At 43.2% G+C, this 14,929-nt stretch overlaps 1 protein-coding gene across 7 annotated transcripts in view; it reads right to left on the bottom strand.

The window, feature by feature from the left end:
• Window positions 1-14,929, bottom strand: part of LOC143283637 (uncharacterized) — a 393,825-nt gene that overhangs the window by 267,858 nt on the left and 111,038 nt on the right. For all 7 annotated transcript variants that reach the window (XR_013055424.1, XR_013055425.1, XR_013055423.1 and 4 more), the window contains 3 exons: window positions 11,438-11,581; window positions 9,853-10,040; window positions 352-484 (listed from right to left, as the gene is read on the bottom strand). Coding sequence is in view for 4 of the 7 variants with exons in the window: in XM_076589820.1 (XP_076445935.1) it covers window positions 352-484; window positions 9,853-10,040; window positions 11,438-11,581 (465 nt within the window). In the remaining 3 variants the exon portion in view is untranslated. The remainder of the gene's footprint in view (window positions 1-351; window positions 485-9,852; window positions 10,041-11,437; window positions 11,582-14,929) is intronic.

Here is a 14,929-nt window from a genome sequence, read left to right as displayed (position 1 = left end):
ATAATATTATTGTAATAATCATTGTTTTTTATGGTCTATTCCATAAACAGGTAAATATAATGACGAACACAGTATGTCCAAGAAACATGCATATATAACATGGAAACAACACACACACACACACACACACACACACACACACAGCCACATATTTGCACTTACACACAGGCACAGGCACAAGCACACACACAAACACACACACACACATACATACACACACACACACACACACACACACACACACCACACACACACACACACACACACACACACACAGAGGCACATAGTGACACACACACACACACACACACACACACACACACACACACACACACACACACACAATCTGACCTCTCCACTCTTGGCGTTCAGAGAGAGAAAAGTGAGGCGCTGTTTGTTCTGGATGAATCTGTGGAGACACTGTTGTTGCCATAGTAACCGACTGTAGCCTTGCTGGGACTGGAGGTCCAGAGAGCCCAGGTTGCTGACAACACCAGTCACAGTCAGCATTTTATTTTAGAATAGTACAACACCAATAGTACAACACCAGTCACAGTCAACATGTTATTTTAGAATAGTACAACACCAGTCACAGTCAACATGTTATTTTAGAATAGTACAACACCAGTCACAGTCAACATGTTATTTTAGAATAGTACAACACCAATAGTACAACACCAGTCACAGTCAACATGTTATTTTAGAATAGTACAACACCAGTCACAGTCAACATGTTATTTTAGAATAGTACAACACCAGTCACAGTCAGCATGTTATTTTAGAATAGTACAACACCAGTCACAGTCAGCAGTTTATTTTAGAATAGTACAACACCAGTCACAGTCAACATGTTATTTTAGAATAGTACAACACCAGTCACAGTCAAAATGTTATTTTAGAATAGTACAACACCAGTCACAGTCAGCATGTTATGTTAGAATAGTACAACACCACTCACAGTCAGCATGTTATTTTAGAATAGTACAACACCAGTCACAGTCAGCAGTTTATTTTAGAATAGTACAACACCAGTCACAGTCAACATGTTATTTTAGAATAGTACAACACCAATAGTACAACACCAGTCACAGTCAGCATGTTATTTTAGAATAGTACAACACCAATAGTACAACACCAGTCACAGTCAAAATGTTATTTTAGAATAGTACAACACCAGTCACAGTCAACATGTTATTTTAGAATAGTACAACACCAGTCACAGTCAGCATGTTATTTTAGAATAGTACAACACCAGTCACAGTCAGCATGTTATTTTAGAATAGTACAACACCAATAGTACAACACCAGTCACAGTCAAAATGTTATTTTAGAATAGTACAACACCAGTCACAGTCAACATGTTATTTTAGAATAGTACAACACCAGTCACAGTCAAAATGTTATTTTAGAATAGTACAACACCAGTCACAGTCAACATGTTATTTTAGAATAGTACAACACCAGTCACAGTCAAAATGTTATTTTAGAATAGTACAACACCAGTCACAGTCAGCATGTTATTTTAGAATAGTACAACACCAGTCACAGTCAGCATGTTATTTTAGAATAGTACAACACCAGTCACAGTCAAAATGTTATTTTAGAATAGTACAACACCAGTCACAGTCAGCATGTTATTTTAGAATAGTACAACACCAGTCACAGTCAGCATGTTATTTTAGAATAGTACAACACCAGTCACAGTCAGCATGTTATTTTAGAATAGTACAACACCAATAGTACAACACCAGTCACAGTCAAAATGTTATTTTAGAATAGTACAACACCAGTCACAGTCAGCATGTTATTTTAGAATAGTACAACACCAGTCACAGTCAACATGTTATTTTAGAATAGTACAACACCAGTCACAGTCAGCATGTTATTTTAGAATAGTACAACACCAGTCACAGTCAACATGTTATTTTAGAATAGTACAACACCAGTCACAGTCAGCATGTTATTTTAGAATAGTACAACACCAGTCACAGTCAACATGTTATTTTAGAATAGTACAACACCAGTCACAGTCAACATGTTATTTTAGAATAGTACAACACCAGTCACAGTCAACATGTTATTTTAGAATAGTACAACACCAGTCACAGTCAGCATGTTATTTTAGAATAGTACAACACCAGTCACAGTCAACATGTTATTTTAGAATAGTACAACACCAGTCACAGTCAACATGTTATTTTAGAATAGTACAACACCAATAGTACAACACCAGTCACAGTCAACATGTCATGTTAGAATAGTACAACACCAGTCACAGTCAACATGTTATGTTAGAATAGTACAACATCAGTCACAGTCAACATGTTATTTTAGAATAGTACAACACCAATAGTACAACACCAGTCACAGTCAACATGTCATGTTAGAATAGTACAACACCAGTCACAGTCAAAATGTTATTTTAGAATAGTACAACACCAGTCACAGTCAAAATGTTATTTTAGAATAGTACAACACCAATAGTACAACACCAGTCACAGTCAAAATGTTATTTTAGAATAGTACACCAGTCACAGTCAAAATGTTATTTTAGAATAGTACAAGTCACAGTCAGCATGTTATTTTAGAATAGTACAACACCAGTCACAGTCAGCATGTTATTTTAGAATAGTACAACACCAGTCACAGTCAACATGTTATTTTAGAATAGTACAACACCAGTCACAGTCAGCATGTTATGTTAGAATAGTACAACACCAGTCACAGTCAACATTTTATTTTAGAATAGTACAACACCAGTCACAGTCAACATGTTATTTTAGAATAGTACAACACCAGTCACAGTCAGCATGTTATGTTAGAATAGTACAACACCAGTCACAGTCAACATTTTATTTTAGAATAGTACAACACCAGTCACAGTCAACATTTTATTTTAGAATAGTACAACACCAGTCACAGTCAACATTTTATTTTAGAACAGTACAACACCAGTCACAGTCAACATTTCATTTTAGAATAGTACAACACCAGTCACAGTCAACATTTTATTTTAGAATAGTACAACACCAGTCACAGTCAACATTTCATTTTAGAATAGTACAACACCAGTCACAGTCAACATTTTATTTTAGAATAGTATGTTGAATGAGAAACGACTGTTTTGGAGTTTGTTTCAGGTGGGGGTTTTTTTTGTTTGTTTGTTTGTTTTTTGTTTTTCACATCAAGCCATTTGAAAAGGAAACTACATAAAAAAACAACAACAAAAAACAAACAACCCCCCCCCCCCCAAAAAAAAAGACAGTGGCACTGGAAAAAAAAGAATAATGTTATAAAGAAATACACTAATGAATGTCTGCTTCACACACAAACACATATGCTCACGCATGAATTCTCCACATGTACTCCATTTCACAGACATAAATTCCCTTGTGAAGCACACTGCAAATGCAATCATATATATAATATTATTCACTTGAAAATGAAGCAACAGACTAACAGATACTGACAAATATTGTTGTTCACCCTACAGATAGATGAGATATAGACAAATATTGTTGTTCTCCCAAAAGACAGATGATTCTCACGATTTTTCTTAAACAACTTTTTTTTATTCATTTTTTTTTCATAGCGAATGAAAGGTTATTCCATGAATTTCCACCAGTGTACAGAAAAATGGATTTGTAATGGTTATTTCCTCATCTAGGTATACACATCATTGTTGTGTCAGTGATCATTAGTTTAAAAAGAATCTCTCTCCTCTGCAACGCCGGCAAGATCTTCGCCCGCATCATACTGAACAGACTGGTTGACCATGTCTCCAACACAGTCATCCCTGAAGCACAGTGCGGCTTCCGCTCAGGCAGGGGAACATGTGACATGGTGTTTGCTGTACGCCAGATGCAAGAGAAGTGCCGTGAGCAGAACAAGGAACTCCACATGGTCTTTGTAGACCTGACTAAGGCCTTCGACACGGTGAACCGCCATGGTCTGTGGAAGATCCTCCTAAAGTTCGGCTGCCCAGAGAGCCTAATCCAGCTGATTGCGTCTTTCCACGATGGCATGCAAGTGAGAGTACAGGAAAATACTGACATGTCGGATCCGTTCCCTGTGGTAAATGGAGTGAAACAGGGCTGCGTCTTGGCACCCACACTGTTCTCCATTCTCTTCTCTGCCATGCTGATTGACGCCTTCCAAGACTGTGACCGGGGCATCTACATTCAGTTTCGCACAGATGGTAAACTTTTCAACTTGCGGCGACTCCATGCCAGGTCCAGGGTGTTTGAGGCACTGATGAGAGAGTTCCTCTTCGCTGATGACTGTGCGCTTGCTGCACACACCCATGAGGACATGCAGTTCATTATGGACAGGTTCTCAACCTCCTGCAGGCGCTTTGGACTCACCATCAGCCTCAGCAAGACCGAGTCCATGTACCAACCAGCTAGCTCACAGAACGCCAGTGCTTCCCCCACACCTGCAATCAAGATCGATGACACAGAGATCAAGTCAGTCGACAAGTTTTGCAACCTGGGCAGCACCCTATGCAGCAACGGAGCCCTTGATGCAGAAGTGACGCTGCGCATCGCCAAGGCCAGCTCCGCCTTTGGCAGACTCAACAACAGGCTGTGGAACAACAAGGGCATCAGGCTCAGCACCAAGATGAAAACCTACAGAGCTGTTGTGCTGACCACCTTGTTGTACTGCTGTGAAACATGGACGACGTATCGCCGTCACATTCAACAACTTGAGCAGTTTCACCAAAGATGCCTATGAAAGATCCTCGGCATAAAGTGGCAAGACAGGGTCTCCAACCTCCAGGTCCTAGAGAGGAGCGACCTGCCCAGCATCAAAAGCCTGCTGATCCAGTGCCAGCTACGCTGGACAGGACATGTTGTCCGCATGACAGACAGCAGGATCCCAAAGATGCTCTTGTATGGCCAGCTGAAGGAAGGCCACCGTGAACTTGGAAGACCCTGCAAGCGCTTCAAGGACACCTTGAAGACAAACCTCAAAGCCTGTGACATAGACATCGCTTCCTGGGAAACTGATGCCCTTGACCGCTGTCGCTGGAGGATGCTGTGCTCTAGTGGCATAAAGATGTTTGAAAACAAGAGAATGCTGGCCATTAAGGAGAAGCGTGAGCGAAGGAAGCAGGGCTCAACTTCTGGAGACGTTTTCCCTTGCAACACCTGTGGGAAGTGCTGCTCATCCAGAATCGGCCTCTTCTCCCATATGAGGATGTTATAGTGTGCCAGTAGTGTCACCCCCCACCACCTGCACTCTGTCCCCCTTCCCTCCCCATCCCTTCGTCCCCCCCCCCCTCCTTTTTATCTCCCTTCCCGCGCCATCCAAAGTCCAGTCTTTGAGGTCGCGCCGACACTGCGCCACCCTCCCTCCTTTCACCCTCCCTCACCCCTACTCCCTAGTCGGCCCTCTTTGGTCAGCGACGCAGCGTCACCCGCCCCAGCTATAGGAATACGTGCAGTTACGTGATGTCTGCCACCATCCCCGTGTTCGAAACGGACGAGCACGGCATGTTGGTATATCCCGTGTGGCGGCCTGTCTTTCAAGTCGTTCCCCTTCTCCCCGTTCACAAACATGGCGGAGGTAGATGGCGGGTCTTCGGAACGAAAGCTAGGGAGAATTTATGCTAATGCGAACTTTGATCAAGCCGGCTAACAGGCCGAGAGCTGTATTGTCCTGTCTCCCCAATCTCTTTGTGACGTAAATGGGTGAACTTGTCATCATAGAATGTGTATAGACAAGTGGGTTGAATTGTAGCGAATCAGATCATTCTGTAGCTTGCATTAGTATACACAGCATGTTGTGGGAAGGGATAAAACCAGTCAGCACAGCCAGTTCTTAGCTGTCTCCCAGAAGAACTGACTGACACAGGGTGACTGACTGATCAGTGATGTGAGGAACAAGGAAATCCTTGTTGGGGTGTGTGCTGCTTTAGGTTTAGGGTGAATTTTACTGTGCTGCTTATAGGTGCTGCTTTAGGTGTAGGATGATCTTTTTACTGTGTGCTGTATTGTAAAGTAAACACTCTATAAAACCACTCCATGTGGCCCTGCTATTGATGTGAGGAGAGAGTGAATGAGTGCAACATTAGTTGATCCTATATCCCCTTGTCTGTTCTCCCTCTCTTCTATCAGAATCGAACCAACACACTCTCAAACACCACTTTTTACAACTACATTCAAAACAACACCTTTTTACAACTTGGCGTCGCCGGCAGGATAGGCAGGTAGAGTGATTTACTGACACAAAAGGCAGGTTAAGCAGTTAGTAGGACTTAAGCAGCACACAGCCAGGTAACACAGCCCAGTAACAGCCCAGACATGACAACCCCAACTACAGTGGCGCAGTTGTTTCCCATGGGGTGGTACGTAGCACCCACACTGCCAGTATTCACTGGTGAGCCAGGCAAGATGTCGGCTGAGGACTTCATCACTGAAGGGAGGAGGGTCCTGGCTGCGTACACCATGGGAGACGAGATGGCTGCCTACTTCATCTACAGCCATCTGCAGGGAACCGCACGCAGGGAGCTGATGCTGCGGGACCTGGAGGAGACCAACACCCCAGAGAAGGTGACCAACATTCTGCTGGGGGTGTTCGGCGACGGGCGGCGTGTCACCACACTGCTGTCCACATTTTTCAGCAGGAAGCAGTTGCCAGAGGAGTCCACCTTGGACTACTCCCATGCTCTGTGCAGCATGGGGAGGATCATCCGGACGAAGAGGACTGGGGCCCTCACCGCTGAGATGCTGAGGGACCACTTCATCGATGGCCTCCGGAACCTCCTGCTGAAAAGGGAGCTGCGCCGCGTAGTGACGAGGGAGCCACACACCACCTTCATCCAGGCAAGGGATGAAGCCCTGAGACTGCAGAGAGAGCTGGAGGAGGACCAACAACAGCAACAGGCCAGGGAAGAGACAGCACAATTGGGTGACAAACTGTTGCTGTTAGAAGAGAGTATTAGGTCCATACAGGGGTTAATGTCAGATTTAGTCGGTCAGAGAGATGGGGCTGTGTTAGGGAAAAGGGCCTTGGGTAGGAAGAGAAGGAATAGACGTAGGAAAGGTCAGTCAGTGGTGGGAAATGGGATTTCCCCAAAGGTGGGTAAGGTTCTCCCCAAGGAAAAGTACCGAGATTTCCACAATGAGAACCAGAGAGACTTGCCCAATAGTCTCAGGAGGCAGGATCCGAGTCTGAAAGAAAAGACTCCAGTCAGGACAAGGGTTGACTGTGAGGATGATCCTTGCCAGGGTGAATGGGTGCTGCTGCCCATACCACCTGATCCAGGTGTTCCTAGTACATGTGCCACAAGGGAGGGCACAGGTAATGGAGACTGCCAGGATGCAGTCAGGTCTCCAGGATGGTCACACAGACCGGTGGTAACCGGTTTGTGTGAGAATGGCACCAGGTCTCATCCGAAGCCTGGGGTGCATGGGACATGCGCAGGTGCCATGGTCCTAGCTCAGACTGACAGGGTTGGGAAACTGTCAGGGTCAAGCTGTAGGGTTAGAGCCAGGGACAGGAGTCGTGCAAGCCATCCGGCATTGGTTAGAGTTGTTGCTACAGCCTGCTAGGGGATAATCTGAATGAGGAAAACTGTATGTCATGCTGTGTTGTTGTTTTCCTTCTTTCCAGGATTTGAGGTCGCTGATGTGTGTCAGCTGGAACTCTATTGATTTTTGCGTTGTCTGGCTCTGTTTGATTTTTTTTGTGTATGCTTTTCTGGGTTATGGTGTCCTGTACAGCTTTATCATTTTGAAATGTATTCTTGGTGATTTCTTTTGTCCTGTAATGTCTTCATTTTCACATGTTTATGTTTTTGCTAATTTTTGGGTTAGAGAACTAATCTCCCCATTAGCATTAATTGATGACGGCAGTGGTCAGCATGTGGTCAGCAGCAATGAGGACATTGCATTCAAAAGCCGGGGGTGGGTGTTATAGTGTGCCAGTAGTGTCACCCCCCACCACCTGCACTCTGTCCCCCTTCCCTCCCCATCCCTTCGTCCCCCCCCCCCTCCTTTTTATCTCCCTTCCCGCGCCATCCAAAGTCCAGTCTTTGAGGTCGCGCCGACACTGCGCCACCCTCCCTCCTTTCACCCTCCCTCACCCCTACTCCCTAGTCGGCCCTCTTTGGTCAGCGACGCAGCGTCACCCGCCCCAGCTATAGGAATACGTGCAGTTACGTGATGTCTGCCACCATCCCCGTGTTCGAAACGGACGAGCACGGCATGTTGGTATATCCCGTGTGGCGGCCTGTCTTTCAAGTCGTTCCCCTTCTCCCCGTTCACAAACATGGCGGAGGTAGATGGCGGGTCTTCGGAACGAAAGCTAGGGAGAATTTATGCTAATGCGAACTTTGATCAAGCCGGCTAACAGGCCGAGAGCTGTATTGTCCTGTCTCCCCAATCTCTTTGTGACGTAAATGGGTGAACTTGTCATCATAGAATGTGTATAGACAAGTGGGTTGAATTGTAGCGAATCAGATCATTCTGTAGCTTGCATTAGTATACACAGCATGTTGTGGGAAGGGATAAAACCAGTCAGCACAGCCAGTTCTTAGCTGTCTCCCAGAAGAACTGACTGACACAGGGTGACTGACTGATCAGTGATGTGAGGAACAAGGAAATCCTTGTTGGGGTGTGTGCTGCTTTAGGTTTAGGGTGAATTTTACTGTGCTGCTTATAGGTGCTGCTTTAGGTGTAGGATGATCTTTTTACTGTGTGCTGTATTGTAAAGTAAACACTCTATAAAACCACTCCATGTGGCCCTGCTATTGATGTGAGGAGAGAGTGAATGAGTGCAACATTAGTTGATCCTATATCCCCTTGTCTGTTCTCCCTCTCTTCTATCAGAATCGAACCAACACACTCTCAAACACCACTTTTTACAACTACATTCAAAACAACACCTTTTTACAAGGACACACACCAACAGATAAGCCTGCCTGCCTACTCATCCGTCGGACTGACGGGAGACTCCATCATCATTGATCATTAGTTTAAAAAGTGTCTGTAATCTTTTAGGGGTCACTTCCACTTATAACATTTTGTATCCACAATGCTGTATAAAATGATGTCCAATCTTTTCTGTTGTTGTCAAATTCAAACAAGATGTAACTTTATTATTTGAAAATATGCAAAGATGTTTGAAAATCAAAATGAACAAAGGCGGCAGCAGAAGAAAGGAGAACAATGATATCAATTATGATGATGAAAGATGTATGTAGCACATCTTGAAGAGATTTTCCTTCCCCAGACCTGATCTCAAGCTAAACTGTTGGTTCAATATTCACAAGTATGTGTGGAAACAAAGTTCACTTCTTTCAGTTCTCATTGTCATGTCTTAATCTCACTTGAACCCAGAAATATATTTGTTGCGTCTTGTCCTGTATGACAAGGCATTGTATTGTATTGTGTTACTTTTTGTCAAGACAGATTTCTCTGTGTGAAATTCAGGATGCTCTCCCTGAGGTCAGCGCTTTGCTGCAAAGCAGTGTCACACATGTTTTCTGTCTGCAACTGTACTTGTTGGGGTTTTTTGGATTTTTTTTTTTTCAAAGTGGGTTTTTCTACAGAATTTTGCAAAGGACAGCCCTTTTACTGCTGTATATTCCTTTGTGTGAACTAAATGCATGCTGCATACAGGATGTCAGTTTATCATCTCACCCAAAAGACTAGCATTCAGACCACTATCCAAGGTTTGGTGAAAGGAGGGGGCTGGGGTAGGGTTTGGGGGCTGGGGGGGGCCGGGGTTAAAAATATGGTCCAGTTATGGGACTGGAACCCACACACTCTGACTTCCTAGCAGGGCGCATAATTATCACCACTTGGCCACGGCATCACTTGATCTGGTCACAGTGACGTCACCTACCTTTCCAGTCTGGAGATCTCTGTCTTGATGTGCTTGAGGGCAGAGAGGTCATTCTCCGGGTCAAACATCTGCTGCACCAGCTGCGTCTTTCCCATGGGATCTGTGCCATCAGAGCTCATGCCCACGATCAGAAAGTGGCAGCCCTCTGTGAAGGCCTGTTCCTTCCCCGCTTTGTTGTCCGCCTCTTCCTGGATTCATACAGGAACCTGACACCATCAAAACTGGCAAATGCATGGGCATTATTATTATTATTATCATTATCATTAGGATCATTATCATAATCATGATGCTTGCTCAACAAGACTGAGGGCTCTTTTATTCATTTGAATAAAAAATGACACCTATGGACAAGACCCTAGAGAAAAGCATCTTCAGAGATGCCTCACCTCAGAAACAAGACCCCATTTTCAGAGATATCTAACCTTAGAGACTAGAACTCAGAGACAAACATTTTCAGAGATATCTAACCTTACCGATGAGAACTCAGAGACAAACATTTTCAGAGATATCTAATCTTACCGACAAGAACACAGAGTCAAACATTTTAAATAATAATAATAATGATTCTATTTATATAGCACTGAATCTTGTGCAGAGACAAATCTAAGCGTTTTCACACCAGTTATTTACACGCATGCATAACTCTAAAATTGAAGAAACTGAAGAATCTAACCTTAGAGACTAAAACTCAGAGACAAACATTTTCAGGGATATCTAACCTTAGCGATGAGAACTCAGAGACAAACATTTTCAGAGATATCTAACCTTACTGACGAGAACTCAGAGACAAACATTTTCAGAGATATCTAACCTTACTGATGATAACTCAGAGTCAAACATTTTGAGAGATATCTAACCTTACTGATGATAACTCAGAGTCAAACATTTTGAGAGATATCTAACCTTAGAGACTAGAACTCAGAGACAAACATTTTCAGGGATATCTAACCTTAGCGATGAGAACTCAGAGACAAACATTTTCAGAGATATCTAACCTTACTGACGAGAACTCAGAGACAAACATTTTCAGAGATATCTAACCTTACTGATGATAACTCAGAGTCAAACATTTTGAGAGATATCTAACCTTAGAGACTAGAACTCAGAGACAAATATCTTCAAAGATATCTAAATTTACCGACAAGAACTCAGAGTCAAACATTTTCAGAGATATCTAACCTTACCGACAAGAACTCTGAATAAAACATTTTCAGAGATATCTAACCTTACCAATGAGAACTCAGTGTCAAACATTTTCAGAGATATCTAATCTTACCGACAAGAACTCAGAGCCAAACATTTTCAGAAATATCTAATCTTACCGACAAGAACTCAGAGCCAAACATTTTCAGAAATATCTAACCTTAGAGACTAGAACTTATGAGTCAAACATTTTCAGAGATATCAAACCTTCCCAATGAGAATGCAGTCAAACATTTTCAGAGATGTCTCACCTTCGAGACAAACTCAGAGTCAATCACTTCCAGATATGTCTCACCTCACAGACTAGAACTCAGACTCAAACATTTGAAGAAATGCCTCAACCTTAGAGACTGTAAGTCAAACACTTTAAGAGAAGCCTTACCTTTGCCTCTTGGGAGTGTGCGGACACACGCAAAGACTCTGGACTGCAGTGGTAGTTGCGAAGCCTGACTTTGTCATCCTCAAAGTGAAGGTTGACTGCTGGATACAGCCCTTCCGTGTTGTACGTGAACTTGGTTTCATGGACCTTTAAAGGGAAACAGAATGTGTGATCATGGACCTTTAAAGTCAAACAGAATGTGTGATCATGGACCTTTAAAGGGAAACAGAATGTGTGGTCATGGACCTTTAAAGGGAAACAGAATGTGTGATCATGGACCTTTAAAGGGAAACAGAATGTGTGATCATGGACCTTTAGTCAAACAGAATGTGTGATCATGGACCTTTAAAGGGAAACAGAATGTGTGGTCATGGACCTTTAAAGGGAAACAGAATGTGTGATCATGGACCTTTAAAGGGAAACAGAATGTGTGATCATGGACCTTTAGTCAAACAGAATGTGTGATCATGGACCTTTAAAGTCAAACAGAATGTGTGATCATGAACCTTTAGTCAAACAGAATGTGTGATCATGGACCTTTAGTCAAACAGAATGTGTGATCATGGACCTTTAAAGTCAAACAAAATGTGTGATCATGGACTTTTAGTCAAACAGAATGTGTGATCATGGACCTTTAAAGGGAAACAGAATGTGTGATCATGGACCTTTAAAGTCAAACAGAATGTGTGATCATGGACTTTTAAAGTCAAACAGAATGTGTGATCATGGACTTTTAAAGTCAAACAGAATGTGTGATCATGGACCTTTAAAGTCAAACAGAATGTGTGATCATGGACCTTTAAAGTCAAACAGAATGTGTGATCATGGACTTTTAAAGTCAAACAGAATGTGTGATCATGGACCTTTAAAGGGAAACAGAATGTGTGATCATGGACCTTTAAAGTCAAACAGAATGTGTGATCATGGACTTTTAAAGTCAAACAGAATGTGTGATCATGAACCTTTAGTCAAACAGAATGTGTGATCATGGACTTTTAAAGTCAAACAGAATGTGTGATCATGGACCTTTAAAGGGAAACAGAATGTGTGATCACGGACCTTTAAAGTCAAACAGAATGTGTGATCATGGACTTTTAAAGTCAAACAGAATGTGTGATCATGAACCTTTAGTCAAACAGAATGTGTGATCATGGACTTTTAAAGTCAAACAGAATGTGTGATCATGGACCTTTAAAGTCAAACAGAATGTGTGATCATGGACCTTTAAAGTGAAATAGGATGTGTGATCATGGACCTTTAAAATCAAACAGAATGTGTGATCATGACCTTTAAAGTCAAACAGAATGTGTGATCATGGACCCTTAAAGTGTAATAGAAAGTATGTTCACGAAGAATCTGTAACCTAGGTTCTTTATAGTGTAACAGTGTGACAGAGTGAGTTACGAATGCCTGTGGCCAGAGGAAGAACGAAAAATATTATTTGTACATTTAGAATACCTGTATGAATGTAAAAATGTTTTGCACGTGGTTAGTGTGGGTGAATCATGAGCTGTGCATGTTCATGTGTGTGTGTGTGCATATATGTATGTGCTGTAACGTCAGTCTGAATGCATCAGAGCTCGGGTGATGTGCGTCTGTGTGACGGAGTGAGCCTTGACTGTTCCAAACATCAGGTGGGGGAAAATTGTTAAGTTTTTTTTTTTCGTTGTTTATTCAATGGTTAGTTGCTGGATAATTTTATTCGAAATTCAACTTATGATTGAATAGTTTGAGAAGTTAGTAGTTTTTGCTGTTGGTTTTGAAATGTTTGCTTTTTGATAAATTAATACTTGTTTATGTAATTTATGACTTAGTGACTCTTAAATGAATATTGTATTGTTCAATGGAAAAAAAATGGTATGAAGGCATGAGTGGTGTGAAAGGACAGTAAGAAAATAACATAAGGGGACAGTTAAATGAAAGGGGGAACACTGAAAAGGATTAGCTGGATGCTTGTTCAGTGTGAAGAAAGAATTTAAACGGAGTGTGCCAAGAGCTAAAAACATGGAAAAAGTGTTATCAGGGCTCCATGTTGACCAGCCACGGAGTGGAGGGACCCCTTGTGGAACTGATGTTCAACAGAGGAGGTGGTGCCCGAGTGTCCCACGAGTGAGTGGGGTGGACATTGACACATGGTCACTGTGAGTAGACGTAACTGGCCGGCCTTGGACTGAGTTCGATCCTGGGATTGGATCAAGCAAGTGTGCACAGCGAGAATTATGACTTGTGACAGTCAAGACATTTTGTTCCTGAGTTAGAAAAATATAATTAAACTAACTTGTTTCCAGGTGACAGTGTGCATGAGTGGATAAAAAAAAAACACTTTTCATTTTGTTTTAATAATTATAACTGGTTCAGGGGAAAATTCCTTGTGTCTGTTTTCTGTTTACTAAGAGAGTGAGAGACTGAAGACTGAAGCGAACTCGCTAAATATTTCTTTCATTATCCTGTCTGTCTCCTCACTCCACTTAGAACAAACAGCGAATCAGAATCAGTATAGTATGTGCATTCATGTGCTGTTCAAATAAAGCAAAATGTGTTCATGGGCCTTTAACCTTTCCTGTACGTCGCCTAAAATTTTGTGTGCCGTATGTCGTGGGTGTACAGACACCCATGGTTTCTATGAAGGAAAGACTCCTCGCCGTACGTCGTGGGTGTACAGACACCAATACTTTCTATGAAGGAAAGACTCCTCACCATACATCGTGCGTGTACAGACACCCATGGTTTCTATGAAGGAAAGACTCCTCGCCATACATAGTGGGTGTACAGACACCCATACTTTCTATTGTTATAGTGTGCCAGCAGTGTCACCCCCCCCCCCCCCCCTCACCACCTGCACTCTGTCCCCCCCCCTTCCCCCTTCCCTCCCCATCCCTTCGCCACCCCTCCCCTTCTCCTTCTTATCTCCCTTCCCGCTCCATCCAAAGTCCAGTCTTTGAGGTTGCGCCGACACCACGCCATCCTCCCTCCTTCCAACCCCCGCCACCCTCTTCTCCTTCTTATCTCCCTTCCCGCTCCATCCAAAGTCCAGTCTTTGAGGTCGTGCCGACACCGCGCCACACTCCCTCTTTCCACCCCCCTCCTCACCCCACTCCCTAGTCGGCCCTCTTTGGTCAGCGACGCCGCGTCACCCGCCCCAGCTATAGGAACACGTGCAGTTACGTGATGTCTGCCGCCATCCCCGTGCTGAGCAGAACATCCCGTGTGGCGGCCTGTCTTTCAAGTCATTCCCCATCTTCCCGTTCACAAACATTGCTGAGGTGGATGGCAGGACTTCGGGATGAAGCTAGGGGGAATTTATGCAAAATCTATCCTCGACCCGGTCGGCATGATGCTCTGATGTTGTCTTCCTCACACCTCCCCCCTTCTCTTTGTGACGTTAAATGTTAGACTTGGCGTCACAGTGTGTATACACAAGCAGGTTTTGTTGGCGAATCAGATCAAACCGCGTTGAAAGAGGAAACCAACATAGGAATAGCGGATATGTCAATC

This window comes from Babylonia areolata, chromosome 7 (assembly GCF_041734735.1).
Source record: "Babylonia areolata isolate BAREFJ2019XMU chromosome 7, ASM4173473v1, whole genome shotgun sequence".
In the NCBI taxonomy this organism is placed as follows: Eukaryota; Metazoa; Mollusca; class Gastropoda; order Neogastropoda; family Buccinidae; genus Babylonia; species Babylonia areolata.
This window is presented reverse-complemented; position numbering and strand designations above follow the sequence as displayed.